At 41.4% G+C, this 18,879-nt stretch overlaps 1 protein-coding gene across 2 annotated transcripts in view; it reads left to right on the forward strand.

The window, feature by feature from the left end:
* Window positions 1-911: 911 nt before the first annotated feature.
* Window positions 912-18,879, forward strand: part of LOC111219723 (plakophilin-3-like) — a 36,294-nt gene continuing 18,326 nt past the window's right edge. The window contains exons 1-3 of one of the 2 annotated variants that reach the window (XM_022742460.1): window positions 912-1,306; window positions 14,495-14,577; window positions 18,225-18,841. In XM_022742460.1, coding sequence (XP_022598181.1) covers window positions 1,027-1,306; window positions 14,495-14,577; window positions 18,225-18,841 — 980 coding nt within the window. In that variant the 5' untranslated portion in view covers window positions 912-1,026. The remainder of the gene's footprint in view (window positions 1,307-14,494; window positions 14,578-18,224; window positions 18,842-18,879) is intronic. The other variant, XM_022742471.1, reaches the window with a different exon arrangement.

The raw sequence follows: 18,879 nt of genomic DNA on the forward strand, positions 1-18,879 counted from the left end.
GTTGGTGATACTCCTGAGAGTCACCAGAGTCATGCATGCATCCTACAGATCAGGACTTTAGTGGCTCACCTTTCAGCCCCAGGCCAAAATCTCAGCGTCATGAACATGTCACTGATCACAGAAGGTAAAAAGTTCCCACACAGGAGAAGACAAACTGTGTCATCACACCAGTCATCTGAACTCCATCAATCCTGCCATCCACCATGCACTTCTGCAACATCCAGCATAAAGTAAATGATTCTACCTGTAACTTTATACATAGATTATATGAGTTGTATGTTTTCTGGTAAACTTTCACAACAGCCTCTCAGCTGGACATTTTTACAATATTCACCATTCAGTAATGTTTCTTTGATTTGTGTTCCAAGCAGATTACTGAGGGCACAGCAGAGGACTGTGATTCCAAAGTCAGGGGTTCTCTGATTTAGGCAACAAATGCATTTGGGTTAAAGTTAAGAAAGTTAATAAAGATATTTGTTTCCAACAGCCTCTGCATAAACCAAGACCATGATCGTCCTAAACTTAAACAACTGCTGCCTAAACATAAGAACGTTTAAGAAAGCTGCTGTCACTAAAAACAGATGATGCTATTGCATCACGACCTTTGAATATTTGGATAGTTTGGTGGAAAACAATTGAAATACGTTAAATAATAACGTATTCAATTGTTTTCCACCAAACGTTTTACTGATATTCACTATCAACATCTCTAGCCTACGTTAATTAACAATTAAGAAACTATGTTTTCAGAATTATGTTTCCTTCATGAAGTCTGCTGTTGTAAATTATTGTACATAAAACATTTTCTAGGAGACATATCGTGACAGCAGGTGGATTTTCGTTGCCCCCCAACCCTGTAGGTCCCGCCTACACACAGTGCTGCTGCCATTTCGTAGAGGACACAAAGAAGACCAAGTATCCCTGACTGCAGTCGGACGAGCCGCGCCCCGCTGTCGGACCTACAACTTGAAACACTTTTTTCTTTTCTCTTCACCTGGGTGAAATACTTTGTTTCCCGCTGCGAGTATGAGTGTGGCGGTGGCGGTGGCGGAGGGCTGTTTTCTATCCGCCCTGCAGCCCAACTCTTCCTGCACCGCTTATGTGGTTCCCTCGGGCGGCCCGTGTCCGGACCCCGTGGCTAAAGCCAGGAGAGTCCAGGAGCAGGTCCGGATGCGGCTGGCTGAGAAGAAGTCATCCTCCCTGCCCAGACTGGACGACTCGCTGGTCGGATCAACAGGTGAGCCACATCCCGTTGAGATGGTTGGCTTCAAATTCGCCCCCGGTGCTTTGTCCAAGACATTAGCAGGTGATAGTTATTAAACTGTTATTACTATTACAGTTTACATGGAACATATGTTAACCTCTATTCAAAAAAAAAAAAAAAAAAACCTCCGGTCCAGGCACCCTGAGGGGTCCTTGAGGGGGTTCCTGGGTTGAATAATTTATTTTCATTATAATTCCAATCATGACAAAGTCATGGGTTTCAAACACTTTCTAAAACATCTAAAAGCAAAACTTATCAGAGCTGGGTCCGTGGAATGAGACCATATCAAAAGGGGGTCTGTGGTCTAGTTTGTTTCACTTTTGGGGTCCTTGACGTGAAGAAGTTTGAGAACCACTGTCTTCATTGATATAAATGGGGTCGAGAAAATAATAGAATACAGTTTAACAGCATCACAAACTGCAGCCATCATCATAAAGCTGGAAAACACCTCTCTGAAACAACATGCATGTTGTTTTGATAAACTAAAGCAGCTGGTGTCAGACCACTAAATGAATATTAGGCAACAACAGACAGGGTCACCGGTGATAAAATAAAATTCTAATAAGTAATTAAAGGGCAAAGTTAATGGTGCAGAAAATTAAAAAAGAAAGCAAAGACTGGGTTAAGGGGTGTACTTGAAAGTGGAATGTGAGTCAGTTCTGTAGTTTATTTATGGCCACCGCCTATAGATCGCACTCTTAACTGGTTCAGGCTTACACTTGGTGTCCTAATTTCACTCTCACTCTCTTGCAAAAGTTAGCTGAACCCCTCTGAAACTGATCGACCACAAGTTAGACTGTGAAAAGAGTGAATCAATAAGCCTCACCACTGGAATGAAGGCTTGAAGCTGCTTTGCTTATTTTTTTTGGCACGATGAAACAAGTTGTAAACACAACAGGGACATATTATATGTTATAAAGTTGTTGTGGTCAAAGCGTTAGCCAGCAGTCGCCCATTTAAACATCCAGCTGATACAGAGCAATGTGAGCATGTTGAATCTAAGTCTAAAATCCAGTCTCCTTTATCTTTGTTTTAGCTCATACCAACTCCTGAGGACAGTATCTGACTCTTATGGTGTTAAATGCTTCAGCCTGTTCACCAGCTTGTGGGAAACCTTGTCTGTCTGCAGCCCTGTGCCGGACAGGCAGTGTACAGTAGGTTTATCAGGGGCTTTTGTGCTGAAAGCTGACTGCTGCTGCAGGAAATGAGGTTAAAGAGAGTAATGTTGTGCTCTGTAGAACCAAAACAATGAGATGACAAATGCTAAAAGGTTTTGTGGAGTTTCGGGTTACAGCTCTTGATGGGTTCAGCACTGCGAAGGTATTCTTTGACGTTACACAGTCACTGTTTGTTTGTAGTCTGTTGTCAGTATAAAATATTGATTAGTGCAACTGTGGAGTGGAGGGAGGCACGGTGGGGCAGTGGTTAGCGCTGTCGCCTCACAGCAAGAAGGTTCCGGGTTCGCGTCCCGGCTCAGAGATGCGGGGTCTTTCTGTGTGGAGTTTGCATGTTCTCCCCGTGCCTGTGTGGGTTCTCTCAGGGTACTCCGGCTTCCTCCCACAGTCCAAAGACATGCAAATGGGGACTAGGCTGATTGGATACTCTAAACTGACCATAGGTGTGACTGTGAGAGTGAATGGTTGTCTGTCTCTGTGTGTTTGCCCTGCGATGGACTGGCGACCTGTCCAGGGTGTACCCCGCCTCTCGCCTGAAAAGATGCTGGGATAGGCTCCAGCCCCCCCGTGACCCTACTAGAGGATAAGCGGTAGAAAATGAATGAATGAATGAACTTTGGAGTGGAATTTGTTTTCCAGCGATAAAGACCAAGGTACAGAGCAGTCATTTAATCTGCAAAACATCTAATGAACTGCACAAAACTCTCAACAATTCTTTATATTTAAAAGACTGAAACCTGTGAATATAAAAAAAAACCTAAACAGTTCATCATCAGACTTTTCTGTCAATTGTTTAGCACGAGTACAGACTGACTTGTGGGTGAGCTGAACCATTGTTCTTTCTCCTATGACTTCACCAGAATCTAATATCCCCATAGTGCATTTGTTGCATAACCGACACTTAAGTTTATGGTAACCTTGTCATACTTGGTAAAATTGTTTCATATTCTGCAGTTCTGGCTTTTGTTCCTGCTATATTCCAACAGAACCAGAGATTATAATAGTGTCATGGTAACAGATAGATGCTTGTATAATATTTTGTGTCGTAGTTTTATTCTACAGGGACTGTGACAGGTCTCTGTGCTGAGGGTGTACAGTGTTGCACATTGTAGTGTTTATCAAGACTGTCCTCCTGTAAAAAATGAGCCCATAGGTCGTTTGTGCAGCAGGTTATTACGATCCATAGTTACGTTTTGTTGCTAGGCGACATCTAATGGTCGTAGTAATTATGACAGGAGCAAAGGGAAAAGCGCAGTGATGTTGTATAAAGAGAGACAAAGTCCATGTCAGGAGAAGGTTGATGTGGATTAATGAATCAACAAAAGGAATAAAGGAATATGAGACAGGAGAGCGGTGTTTGATTTCCATGTGAAACCATTAGTTTAACAATCGTCTAGTGTTGAGGAGGTACGTACTTTAACCCAAATCATGATCTTTTCTTGAACTTAACCAAGCCATGACCATTATCATAGTAACCATGGTGACGAAGGTATGTATGCCACTGCTGGTATGGTCGGCGTGTTTATTATTGTAACCATGACAACCAAGGTCTGGTAGACTCCTATGGGTTGTATCAGGAGGTTGAAAAAAGTACTTATATGTTGAAGGAGTTGTTGTTTTTATCATAATATTATTTTCATGTTTATATTCTTATGCAGCCTATGGTGTAATCACTGTACCATGAACACCTCATTGTTCTTAAAGATGTAATGAAATATGACTCAACATCTTTTCTCTGGGGTCTGCTTGTAAGTTTGACATTCATTCACCAAGCAGCTCAGTAAACATTAAACTGTCACACAGTTTATTATGACTTTTGTCCTAGTTAAAGATGGAACAGTAGGTATCATTTTTAAGGTGTAAAGGGCATTTTTCCTTTTCTGAAAACAGTATTCTGAGTGATGACCACATCACTCTTTGTTGCAGTCTCGCTCCACTTTCCTGATGTAACTGTACACCACAGAGAGGCTTTAGGTTTTGATCCAGAGGGAGAAGTCATACCAGCAGAAGGGACTTGGCTGAAAAAAAAACATCTGAAACCCTTTAAGCAATTCCTGTTACTCATGTCAGTCGCTTAAAAATAAATTCAGGAGAAATTCCTATTGTTATCTATCGAGGGGGGGTGATGGGACACAGGGTTTTGGGGTCGTGGATCGGTTACACTGTGGTAGGAAATGCAGAAAATAACATTTTGCTTCATTTCCTTCAGAAAAAGAAACATGGTTCTTAACTTAAAAGATAATCCACTGAAATGCTGACATATGGCCAATAAAGAAGAAAGTAAGCAAAACTCTACATCAGTAATCCTCCAAACAAAAACACTCCGACTCTTCAGTTTACCAGGGTTTAAACAAACAGTCCTGATGATGTCATCAGGGGTCATCTCTGCCTGGGCTTGAAAATTTTTAACAGAAAACATGTGTCTCAACTGGAGGTAAAATAAAGTGTGACAGAAGTGGGCATTTAGGAAGCATGGAGGGTGTAATGAAAGACGCTATCCAGTTGCAGCATGGGAAATGTAATGTTTCTGCTCAGATGTAAACCTAACTGGACAGGATTAAACTCATTTATCAGTAATTATTTTGTCCATAGGATGCACTGAACAAAAGAAAATTATATACATAATTCAGTGTCAGGTACCAATGTGTGTGGAGTGAATCCACATACCACTACAACACTATTATTCATACGGTCAAGATCAATCCTCTCAGCATAAAACAACAACAGATGTTACAGATGTGGGAAATCTGTTACACAGGCTTTATGCAGGAAACTCATGTGGAATTTGGGAAATTCCACTTCATCATTACTTTTTTTTTTACTTTTAGAAAATCTCGCTCTTACGGTCACTTGACTCAGTGATCAGCTAAACAGACTGTCCTGCATTGTGTTGTGGGCTAACTTTAGCTCTGATAATAGATGAAACACATGGCAGGAACACAGGAACAGAGCTGTAGCATCCCTGTGTTAAAGCTAAACATGCACCAGGGGCGTGTACTTGTTATTGGGGTCCAGTTCATCCCAAGACTGCTCTGAGGACTGACACATCACAGGACTCATGGCCAAACCATTAAGTAATTTCTCATGAATGTTCATCAGTTTATTCCTAGATGATTAAAACGTCAGCTGGCTTTATGAAGCCATTGATTATAACCATAACAGTTCTTGATAGGAGATGAAAAATTTATAAATGAAAACAAATGAAAAATAATATTTAGAAGTGCATATAAACATTAATTCAGAATATTGATTTATGCTTGTGTATTGTTCATCTTATACACACACTATTTGTGCGCTAAGACTACCTGGAAATGTGTTTCCTGTTTTTTTTCCTGACTATGGAAAATATAATGATGACGGCAGGAGTTCCAGTCATGGGATGGTTTTGTTTTATAAATATTCACATGTTGCACAAGAACTGCTTTCCCATTATGACCCAAAATGTATTAAAGTGACACTTCAGTACACAGATCAAAGAACACCTCCTGGTCTCTGTCTTGACATAGGCAGATTTATGTAAGTGGCCAGTCGTCCTGCAGAGTTCAGATGATGCACATCTGTCTCAGTGCAGACCGGATAACAGGCTGGATCGTCTGTCTAAGAGGAAAGTACAGGAGAGGAAGGAGCAATCCCTCCCCCTTACTACCGCTACCCCTGCCTCTGTCTGATAAGACAGCAGGGCCTCAGTTTGACCCATGACGGAGTCAGGATGTTGCATGAAAGCTGCATGTAAGCTTGTGTGAGATCTGCTCTAATTAGTATTATGACCAACTGCATATCTCCAGGTCATCATGAATTACTTTTCATTCAACTGAATCTCCTTTTGTTAAATAATAGAGATGTTCCTATATCATCTTTTCATTCATTATACCGATCCTGATACCTGAACGTGTGTAACAGCTGATACCGAGCACGGATCCGATACCAATGCATTAAATTACTTATATTAACTGTATACCACTAGCCCTGTGGATGTGATGCGATTGCTGTTGTTGTTGTATGGTATGGCTCAGGTTTAACATAAAGGCCATATAATCTTTATTTTCTCTCACGTAACAATTCCTACATTAGTTGTCACAAAACTAGAGCCACCCTTCAGAATGAAAGCTTTGCTTACTGTACACGTTGCCTTTTTACGGGTGGGACTGTCCAGTGTACCATATTGCCAAATTGGTTATATTTTTCTAATAGCTAACACTGCACTATTTACCAGCCTACACTGTTCAGCCACCGACTATTAACAACGACAGAAGAATTGGTCTCCAAGGAAACGATGATTATAATGATGTGTTTTGAAAGTTTAAGCCCCATCACTACAAAACAGGTGTAACTTACATTTTTGCTGACCATTTTTGAAAACATGCAGTAAAAGTTTAGATTTTTAGTTGTATTTTTCCCCCACTGGAGATGGTGGTTACTGTTGATATGTGGCATTCATTAAAAAGCCTGGAGCATTACTGCACAACAATAAGGTAGTCTTCTAATACATTTACACAAAGTACATATGTGAAAGCGAACTTATGAACATTTGGAAAGTAAGAATAAAATAATTGTAACTGAAATGAAACAAACCGAAATGAACATTATTTGCTAAGAAAGCTGTATACTGTATATAAGTATGTTTGTATTTGTTGAGACTTGTTTACTTATTCAAATTATGTCAGTCAGGTCATTTGCCATCACCAAATCTAGACTGATAAAAGAAAGACAACTACACTCCATCCTTTACATAATATTTCATTTCATTTATTTATTCATAAAGACAAAGTACATTAATCAACATCTATGTATAATGTTAGCTGGCTAACACAGCAACCACAGCATTGCTCAGTGTGCAGGAGATCAACAACACCACTCTGCAGATTCCAAAATAACAACGATAGATAAAATCGAGTGGGAATCAGTGCTAACATTAACAAGCTAAGCTAGATAGCCTCTACTTTTAGAGTGGAATACAAACTTAAAGGGACAATGAGTCCATCCGAATGTTTAATGTTGTAAAGTGACAGACATCTTAAAATGCAAATGGTTGATGATAGTGTGATGTTCTCCAGTTAACATGCTTCATGGAAGTCGACACCACCTGCCAATGGGAAATGTCCAGCCAGAGGTTTGAGGCTAAGAAGCTGTTTCCTCAAAATATGTCCAAAAACTGTAATCCTGTTTTGAAACATTGAAAAATAACTAGTATTTTTTCTGGCCATTTTCTGACAGCGAGAGAGAGACCCGAAGGTTAGGGAAGAGAGAGAGAGAGAGAGAGAGAGAGAGAGAGAGAGAACATGCAGCAAAGGGCCTGAGGCAGATTTGAACCCAGGCTGCTGAGGTAAAGACTGAGCCTAAATGGTATGCACCAGGTGAGCCAGTGGGGAGCTCTCAATAACTGTAGTATTATCATAGTTTTCATTTCTTCGCACAAAATGTGATTGAAAGTCTTTTAAACACAGCAGCAGAGCAACTGTGAAGTTGTTGTAAAGTCATGTAAAGATAGTGATACATGGGGAACCACTGAAACCACTGAGGTTAGGTTTGGATATTTGATGTGTCTCAATTTTAGAAAGCCTAAATAAGTCAGTCAGTGCTTTACCTGTCTGGAATTTGTTCTGTGTGACGTGAAAGAGGATTGTCAGAATAGGATGAAGCTCACACTATAATCTGTGGTCAGTGTGATCTGGATACACTCCCTCCACAATTAAAATAAAAAAGCAAAGGAAACAGATGGAGAGGGTGAGTGGAGTGAAATACTGCAAACGATACAAGCTTGTGTGGACGGGTGTGAATGGGGGGGGGGGGGGGGGGGGGGGGTGCATATTGAAGGACAAATGTAAGTGGGCTGATGTCTGATTCAACACGCCCTGAGCTCATTGACCACCCTGTGTGGGGAACATTCCTTTCCAATCTCCTCTTCACAACATGTTATCAGAGACTATTTTAGACTGGACTGAACTTCAGGTTCAAGCCTGTTGTGACTGATATTTAAAAATTGGCCTTAAGATTTGAGGGTTAAATGTGGGTGTTTTTCAAATCTGAATGTATTTGACTCTTTAGAAAAGATTATTTTTTAATCAGCTCAGCATCTCAGGCCTCTCAGATTTGTAGATTTGATCGTCCTGAGACCTAAAACAGACCATGCTGCATATATTGATTATGAAAAACATCTCAGAAGAGTTTTTTTTCATTATTTTCACTTTTGATCCATTTTATCCGCAACTGCTGTGGATAAAACAGCTCAGTTTGCAGTTGAGATACGAGACAAAGGGCACAAGGACACGAGAAAGGAATGCAACCACAATCAAACCAACAAGGACAATAGCAAAGTTTCAGTCCAACATAACAGCAGGAGTCAGTTCTACACACAATCCTGTCCCCTTTGTTTTGAGCTTTCTCCAACAGCTCAGGTCAGAATATTAAAGCAACAGTTTGTCATTTTGGACAAAAAGTTTATTCACTTTCTTTCAGAGAGTTAGATGAGAAGGTTTTTAACACACTCATGTCTGTATGCTGATTATAAAGCTACAGCCAGCAGCTGATTAACTTAGCACTAAGACGGGGAAAACTAGCCTGGGTCTGTCCAAAAGTAGTCTCCACTGGTCTCCTGGTATCGTCATGGTAACAGAATAAGGAGTCAAAGGAGTGTGGTTCACAACACCCTGTCATTTTCTGTTTGGATTTAACAAACAGAACATAATTAGTGAGATGTAGTGGAGCTGGAAGGTGGATTTTGTTGTTTGAAAGTTGCCACTTAAGTTCCCAGCTACATAACTGTCTATTTTCATGTCATATGATATTGTAAAAGGAACGGTCTAGACCCACTCTAGATAAACTCTGCTATGATATGGCGCTATATAAATCAAACTGACCTGATATGACCTTCTTTTTGTGCAAACCTTTAGGACGTTGTGTTTTTTTTTTTTCATACCAAACTTTTGCATTGTGAGGTGTAATTAACGTGCAGAGGGTTGGAGGTTACACTCTGGTAGCTGGGTCTGGAGTTAGGACGGGTGTGTTCCATGCTGTTGGACAACAGGTTGTTTTTGTGCATATGATGGGACAAACACTGGAGCTTTAGCAGAAGATGGGTTCATGGCAATGATAGAAAGTAGAGAGTAAGGCTTGGCTGCATACCACAGCCTCATAATGGAGAACAGTGAGTGGAGCTGTGGTCATAAATCAGTGAAAGGCTTCTTGTTTTGCAGAAGTCAAAGAAGAAAAACTGTGTCAAGATGAGCTTAATTACAGTCATAAAGCTTTGACAGAGAAGTTGTTTAAAAACATACTTCAACTTCAGATAATACCACTCCCTTATTCTGAAATTCTTGTGGTACATGAATATGTTCTTTGTTATGCAAGTTTCTAACCCCCCAAGATACGACTTACAATGTCTCCAAGAGTCTGATTTATATTTTAGGTTACATTGTGCTCTAGGTTCTTGATAAGAGTTGAATACTTTATCATTAACCTACGGTGGCCCTGAGAGATCAAAACACTGCAACTTGAAAAAACACATGGAAATAGACAAAACCCAAACAACTTCAGAAAATCTTCATCTACTCGACAACACGTGCTGCAAGTACGCAACACAACAGAAGTGTTTCCATGGGACACAAAAAACTGATGAACCCAGCTGTGTTATAATACATCCATGCAAGTGCAGAAACACTCCCATTGTGTTGTGAGTGTTTGCAGCACATGAGTTGTCAAATTGAGAAGATGTTTTCTGAAGTTGTTTGTGTGTTTTCTGAAGTTGCGGTGAGTTGAGCTCTCAGGGCCACCGTAGTTATCAAATAGTATTCAGAAACATACATAACGGGACAGGTGATGCCTGTCAGATCTAGTTTGTGTGACATTTTTCTGAACTGTCAGTTCTGTCAGAGAGAGAGAGGAGACACAGTATTGTTTGACTATGCGGTTAATGGTGCACAGCCTCTCCTCAAGGCATTCATCGTGTTGCACTTTGCTGTTCATGTGAAAACTGATATAAACTTGAGAAAGAGAGAGAGAAGATAGAGAAGTTCAGACCCTGACTCTTCACTCACCTCCACACAAAAATGATTAACGGTTAAAAATTGGCTCAGTTCTACAAAATGTAATGTAATCTCTAACTTCTCCCCTCCACTGCAGATGAATCAATATTTTATACTTAGTCATGGATATTTCTTACCTCTCTTTTACAGCTGTTACTGACTTTTTACCAAAGAACCATGTTTTTTTTTTAGCAGATTTCTTTTTTTAAACTGATTATTCAGCAAGAAAACCTTCACCCCTTCCAGACCTTAGAAGTGCTCTAACATCTCTGTCATCTAACAGAGCACAAATGATTAGACTTTTACTTACAAACACAAGGTGCCTTAAAAGATTTGCAGCATAATCCATGAGTCTTAAAATGGTTGTTAAATACAATCAGAACAATCATTTCCCCCAATTTTTCTGTCGGGTTCAGAAGTAGATACCCATTTATTTTATAAATAGATGGACAGTAAATCCTGGTGTCTACCCCCAAATGTCTGCACGCGTGAAAACCACGTAGAACACCTGGAGTTGATGCTTTGAATTGTTGTTCTGAGTTTTTCATACTGGGTTACAAGAAATGCTACATATACAGCCTTTGTCCAAAATGACTACATGGCCCACAGCCGTTCCTGACTTGACTTGAGTGGGAGGTTAGATAAGCAGCTTTGGATCCTTGTACCTGTCCTGGGTTTGTCCATCATCTCAAGTGGCAGTGGAGACAGCTGTTGCACTTTTACAATGTTGACCATGCGGACAAATGTAGGTGTTCTTCATTTTTTCCTTCACCAACAGTGACAGTGTGGACAGACTTCAAACCAACTCCCACTATTGAATGAGATATAAATAAGATTTATATTATATTTCTTTAAATATTAAAGCAAAACATCTGATAAAGTGGCAAACCTTGTGTGAAAACATCTGGATTATTACAGCTGATTAGAGATGTAATGGTTTCTGTGTGGTTCTGTTGTTGTGTGAAGAGAGATCACTGTTACATTTGACATATTGTTGGTTATATACTGTGTGTGTTCTCCTGATTGTGGTGGTCATGTATGAGCATACCTCCCTTGACCTCTGACCTGGTGATTCTTATGTTCAGGCATGCAGCCCCTCCCAGTGCAATATCCTCCCCCCTTCCTTCTGTGCTGCTGGACTGGATGCCCCCCCCCCCCTGTTCAATTCACAGCAGCTCACTGTTTTGAGGTTTTACAGTGTAACATGCTCTTCAGTCTGAGTGGTCATACGTGTGGTTACAGTGTGTAATCTATATGAGGTTTTTTCAGCCACAGTTCTTAATGTCTGTGTACATCATTTCCATCTGTGCAGTGACTGAGTCCATCTGTACCACAGTGCTTCTGCCCTCTGACTCTTTACATGATGTTACTCAGCCCCAGCCGACTCTGAATATCTGCCCCCTGCTGAAGCCCAGTGGCCTGACAAGGCGTGTTCAGATTCCACAGTGGACACACCCATTCAAGTGCCTTTCATTCAACTGCAGGGTGTCACCAATAGATGCTGCTTTGTTCCCAAAGCCACAGTCGCACACTGCAGAGTCAGGTTTCTTTGTGTAGGCCAGGGTTTGCCAGACTTACAGTAGTAAGTTTAGTTTTTATTCATGTGAAGTTCAAGCAGGAAGACAACTGTGAGCGAGCCTTATCTCATCATCACACTGACGCTCCACCTCTCCATTATTATCCACTGATTCCAGTGGGTTCTGTCCTATCCAATGATCATCTTAGCTGAAGGATATTTAAACCACCTCGCCATGTTCACTCTCTCTGCTGTCACTGCAGTCTATACTGCTTGCAACTTTGCCGCTCCACCACCCTGCCTCCACCAGTATTAAGGCCTCATCTGAAGCTCCCTCGGGGATCTCAGATTAATTTCTACATAGGTCTCTATCCTTATACGTCTCTTTAGTTGATGGGGTCAATGTCAAAGCCTTTTTAAAAAAAGGTTTGCAACACTAAACAGTGGAAAACTCAAAATACTTGAGACATTTAAAAGTCTGCATAGAGCCCATACCACTTAGTATATGGGTTTGAATCCAGCCCGGGCCCTTTGCTGCATGTCATCCCCTCTCTCTCCCCCAACTTTCCTGTCTCTCTTTCACTGCAACTGTCAGATTAAAGGCTTCTTAAAACTGCCCCAAAATACTTTTGCACCTACTGCACCCAGTATATATCAAAGTTAAAAGACACTCAAACATCTTTCTGTCCATATGTGAAGACAACCTTCTCTCATCTTTAACTTTCTCTGCAACACATTTTAAATGTCTACGTAGCGGATGATACGGTACAGCTGTCGACCTATTGGTTATCTGTTCATTTTGACAGACGATGTTTGATCGTGATTATACAGCCTCATGATTTGATTACTGTCACGGCAGCAGCTTGGATGTGACTTTAACCACTGGGTTATTTCCATGTCCTGTTGTCTGAAAACAAAAACACAAATATGTGTCAAATAGAAAAACCATACTGTGAATTCAGCTGCATTAAAACTCAGTGGAGGTATAATCATGGAGGAGGGAACAGAGGTTTGGGCAGACGCTCATTATCTGTCAGAGGGTCTTTTTATTTTCTTGTGAGATTTAGTGTAAAAAGACGGAATTGAAAAGAGCTGACTTATGAAGGTGTCCGTTTTTAGAACCAGTCTATAGTCTTTAGTTCTTTATGTTTGAACCACAGAGACGTCGTTTTTCATTCATCTGTAGCAGGTGAGCTTGAAGTGTCGTGCTTCACTCATACGTCAGTGCATCTTGGGAGGACACATCACTTGTAAACAGCTGTAGCAGCTCATGCTAAAGACCTCAGGGAGCTCTGGTTGTGATCGGTAGTCAGAGGTCAGAACATTCAGAGTATCTCCTGACACTGAAATGACAGACAGCAGCAAATCTGTGTGTTTACTCTGGAGCTGCCCTTTGGTCCGCTGAGACAAAAAAACAACCATGTGTAAATCTGAACTCTTGGTTTACTAGTCCGTGCACACAGATTAGTAAAGAGCACAATAAATGCAATGTTACACATTGAAGGCTGTGAAACGTCCAATGCCAAACAAAATATAACATCAAATCTACCTTTAAATCTAGATAAACTGGGTGTTGAAATGCTCCCTTCCTTGTTCTCTGAGCCTTGTGGGCCTCCATAGTTTACACTGTGTTTATGGCCAAATGTTAACAAAATATGCAGTATATAAAGTTTAAAATTATATATAGAGTAGTGCATCATCATCATCATCTTAAGCTACTCTGGGTTTCTTTCATGATTTAACTATTGGTGAGTCTCTCTGTATTCAGTACCTTAATTAATTATCTTGTAGAAGCCCATTTTACAGCAATTACAGCTTTGGGTCTTCTTGGTTAAGTCTCTACACAGCTGGATTGGGGCAGTCGTTAGCCTCAACCAAAAGAGGAGAAATGCAAATACTGGCTTAGTAACATTAGCCATGGGTACATTTAGATTTAACAGTTGAAGGAAGTATAACCACGTTTCTGAGGTCGGGACTTCTGGAGAGCTTTGTGCACTCACCAAAGCTAAGCAAGCTGCTGCTGGATGATCAGTCAACCAATCCAAATTGTAGACTGCCTGTTTGCTTAAAGTCAGATTCCTGTTTTCTAATTTTCCTCATGTTAAATACAAATGATGTGTTGTGTGTGTGTGTGTGTGTGTGTGTGTGTGAAGGATTTGAAGAGGTTTAAAGGCACCCTTCACAGAGCCAAGCTGTGTAATGTAAAAAAAAAAACAAGTAATGCAATGCATTTTTACAAGTTTTATAACGATAATATTTATAATGATAATAATAAGTAGACTCACGGGGAAGTATAATGGAGTCCAAACACACAATTTGGACCTGGAGACTCACTGACCCTGAATTATTTTTCCTCTCATGAGTGATAAAGTTCGACAGTTTATGTAACGTCTCTTTTCTATCAGTGCAGCTCAGGATAAGATGATGTGACGTTCTGAGCACGAATATTAGATCTTTTTTGACAATCTGGCACAATGATCAAAAACACTAATATTTCATCTTTCTACTTTTTGTCCAGATTACAGCCTTCCTGCAGGAAAGACCTTCAGCCATGGTTTCAGTTCCAGATCCATGATACACACACCCAGCCGCGTCATGGCTGTGAGTACCACCTGCCAGTACTGCATTACACCACGATACATACCCATCCAGCACAGATCAGTGCAAAATACATATAAAGGTTTGGGACAAGTTTATCGTAGCTCAGGACAAAGACAGGAAGCAGGGGAAACCCAGCAACTCAAAGATTGCCCATGAACAGTCTTTGTCTTGGTATTTTATACTGTGTGTACTGAGTTTCACTACACGGCTCTGTGAGGACTCACTGTAGTCTCCCAGCCAGAAAACTCTAAGCTTGATGGATGGTGTTCTTTGTGGAATTTAATCTTGCAGTCCAAACAGAAGCAAGAATCAGGTTTTGAGGTGATAACCAACTAAACAGTAGGAGTTTGGCTGTGATGGACTAAAGTAATGATCAGTGATTATTCAACAATTACTCCAGTTTATTACATTTTCTGACTTATTTTTGTGATTTTTTTAAAGTATATTTTTTGGGCTTTTTATGCCTTTATTGATAGCAGAGTAGAGAGAGACAGGAAATGGGGAGGCAGAGAGAGGGGGGAACAACATGCAGTAAAGGGCCGTCCGATGCGGGATTTGAACCGGGGCCGACTGTAGCGAGGACTGTAGCCTCTACATATGGGGCGTGTGCTCAACCTACCGCGCCACTCGACGCCCCTTATTTTTGTGATTTTGACCAGCATTTTTATCATTGATAATTTCATTGTACACTACTGAGATCTGGTCCGTAGCCAGGATTTTAGAAATGCTGGGGTCATGTGTTGAAGTCCCTCCAATGTCTCCTGCTTAATTATTTGGATTATTCAAATTCTATTTAGTTAGTAAACTGTTTGTGTAAATTCATTCCCAATTATGAAGACTAAAGACAGTTTTAGACTGTTTTTTCAACAAGACCTTGCTGCCAGGAAAACTTGAGCTGTGGTATTTCCAGTTTGGCATGCTGCCAACAGAAATCCCCATCGGCGAAGTGGAAAAGCCAAAAGGAAGGATCAGCAGGAGTGAAACAGTGGCTTGGACTTGATGATGCTGAAGTCCTGTCAGACTGTACGGAAACAGCAAATTGGAATTACCAATTGCAATTGTTGTGGAAGAATTCAATTGCCCTCTTCCCTTCACTTCATGGATGTGGTCGGTCAAGTCCAACAGGGGAGAGCCGGTCTCAGTCTCATCTCAAAAGGGCTGCATGATATGCAAAAAAAAAAAAAATCACATTGCGATTATTTTGGCAGATATTGCGATTGCGATATGTGATTGCGATTTCAGCTGGAATGGTTGTTTTAGCGTTTCATTTTCACTGAAAACAAAACATGTTGATGTGATTCTTATTGACTTCTTTACCAAACAATCATGTTCCTTTACGTCTGGAGAATAGGATTTGTAGGCCAGGGCATCTCTGTAGCACCACCAACACTTATGGTGCTAACAGTACACAGCAATATTGTGAAACATTTTACCAAAATAAAAGAGGAAAAGAGGAAACTCAGCTGGCATGACATCTGGGCCGTGGTTAAGTTTTGTCATCAGAGCCACTTATGACCTCCTACTCAAACCCCAGAACCTGAAGCAGTGTTGAGGAGAAGACCCTGCTTGCTCCCTTTGTCAAGCACCTGCATCACTAAGGCACATTTTCAGAGGATGAGCCTGACACAAAGGCGTTACAGTTGGCAGCATTATAAAGTTTTCAGACAGCTGGTTTCCTGGCATAGACGTGAACCACTTCAAACACAGACATCAGCAGGAAATGCCCATAACACTATTTGTATGAGCAGAGCAACCTCCAAAGAACCATATAACATCAAAGGATACAGGCGCTCTGCAGGTTGCTCAGGATTGAAAAGTGGACATGGACTTGGAAAAACAGCTTGTGTTTCCCCCAGACATTGTGACTAGTACACTGACCAGACATGGTCCTGTGGTCCACAACAGCCAAGCTGGCATACATTGTGGAACAGACAGTACCATGGGAAGATGGTGTTGAAGAAACTTATGAGAGTACAAAGACTGAATAGTCTGAACTGGCAACTGAAGGTGCCTAGATGGAACTGGAAGACCAAGATTGTCCCTGTAGAACCAGGATGAAGGAGATTCGTTGCTACATCTACGAACAGTCTGTTGGAGAAGATGGAGGTGAGGGGGGCGCTCCATCCAACAAGCAATCAAGTCTTTACCAAAAACTACAAAGAAAAGCAGCGATTGGCTTTGGATGAAAAGGAAAGACAACAGCTGGGCTGCGAGATGAAGACAGTAGGGTACAGAACTGAGGGGCTGTACCTGGGACGTCCGATATCACTGTTGAGCCATTTGGAGATGTCGCAGCCTTATCAATGAAACGTCAAATGCTGATTCACCACAGGGATAAATAAATCAAGTTCTATTAGCTCTACTACTGCAGTTCCATATAATTTGTTAAATGAAAGAACGGGGCCAAAGATTTCTATATTACCCAGAATTATGTATCATATAGTCTAGACACCAATATTGATGGCCAGCCCAAGTCCATTACATAAGCCAGTGAAATACCCACCATGTTCACGTTTGACATTTGTTAAATGTTTAATCTAAACTCCCTCCGGGTTGCTAAAACACCCAAAGAAAAAAGTACAGAGGCCGTGCCCTCGAGTGTTCAGCTCTGGCAGAAATATGGAAGTGCAGCTTTATCACAAACTAGAAGTCTGACTAGCTATCAGACAAACACACAGGAGAGCAAATATTAGTAGGAAGGGAAAAGAAAAACAAATCTGGCTTTTGTAAATACCATCCAACAGTTTAAAGACTCACTTCCTCATTTAAATTTTGAGTTACATTGCACTGAATTGTTTGTGCAGAGGTTTCCTTATTAGCAACATGTTGGGTGTAGTCACTTTCAGTTTCGCCTCAAAATGAAGTGGTTTAGATCAGCTGGATGGACTGTTGGCTTGTTTACAATATGTCACACTCTTTATGTTTCTTGTCCAATTGCTGGACAGATTTATGTGTGTTACAAGATCTCAAAACTCAAAGTATGTAAATAAGACCAACGTTGTAATGAATATGAATTATATTTAAACTATAGTTAAAGTACAGTTTAACAATGGTTAAATTAGTGATCTAAAACATTATTTCTTCTCTAAAAGACTAGGGCAGTGGTTTATTCCTTGACTGGAGATCTGCGTGCCAAGTGTGCACACCACACACACATACACACACACACACAGCGCCGAGCCAGTGTTGTGTATGAATAATGTTTCCTCTCTGGTCTAATTGTATCTGAGTCAGCGAGAGGAAAAATGGAAGCCTCACGCTGCCGACCAAATTCAGAACAATGTAAAGACTGAAGAAAAATATAAACAGGACATTTGCCTGTTGCTCTTAACTGGCCAGTCTAACAATGCAAAGGCTGCAGTGTGCTTCCTGCAGGTTACAGTGAGCAGGCTTTAATAAATGAGAGAAGGAAGAGCTGCTGATGTGGGAACTCTTACACTGTCTTTTACTGTACAGGACAGTTTCACTTAAACACTGTTTCTTCTAAAGACACCAGTGATCTTTCTCTCTGTAGTGTAAGAGCTTCTGTATAACAACTTTTAGCTATGAGGAAGTTGACTTTTTGTCTTTTCATATTATAAATCAGAAAACATTGTATTTATCTTTGCAGTGTGTCTGCTAACCTCTGACATCTCCCCACCCTGCAGGTTCCCACAGTGCCCCTCCACTCCTCTGGTTTCTCCTCTCGCTCTGCTGCGGAAACAAGTTCAAAGGTGAACCACAAAGGAACCAGCATGGTACAGAGCAACTTCCAGACCTACCAGTCACAGAGCAGAAGCAGGCGCTCTAAGTCACTGTGCCAGGGTGACCAGGAGGGGTTTCCACTCACTGTGTTGGATGCTCCAGAGAATACCTCCTACCAAATCAATGTGCCTCCCCCAGGCACCCTTAGGCGCAGCCTTAGCGGGATACTGGCCCAGGAAAGAGGCCACTGGCAGGAAGAGCTGCCGTGTCAGTACACATACAAAGGCCCGTCCCACCGCACCATTAGCCGCATCACCAACAGGCAGCAGCACTACCAGCAGCAGGGCTCTGCCTTTGAGAGGGAGGGCTGGCAGGGGACGGGCAGGAGCGTCCCCATGGCAGGGGACGGCTGGGGGACACAGTGGCAGCAGCATGTGTCCAGGGCCAACCATGCAATGGGGGCGGGGCAGTACCAAGCCTCCCTCCACCGGGCTGCCTCACTCCGCAGTGTGAGGAGTGTTGGGAAAGGGGTGGACGTCTTGGATGGAGCATCGATACACAGCAATGACCCACTGGGAGAGTAAGACATGTTATTTTTTTAATTTACCTTGAAACATC

This window comes from Seriola dumerili, unplaced genomic scaffold, assembly GCF_002260705.1.
Source record: "Seriola dumerili isolate Sdu_G_001 unplaced genomic scaffold, Sdu_1.0 BDQW01000003.1, whole genome shotgun sequence".
In the NCBI taxonomy this organism is placed as follows: domain Eukaryota; kingdom Metazoa; phylum Chordata; class Actinopteri; order Carangiformes; family Carangidae; genus Seriola; species Seriola dumerili.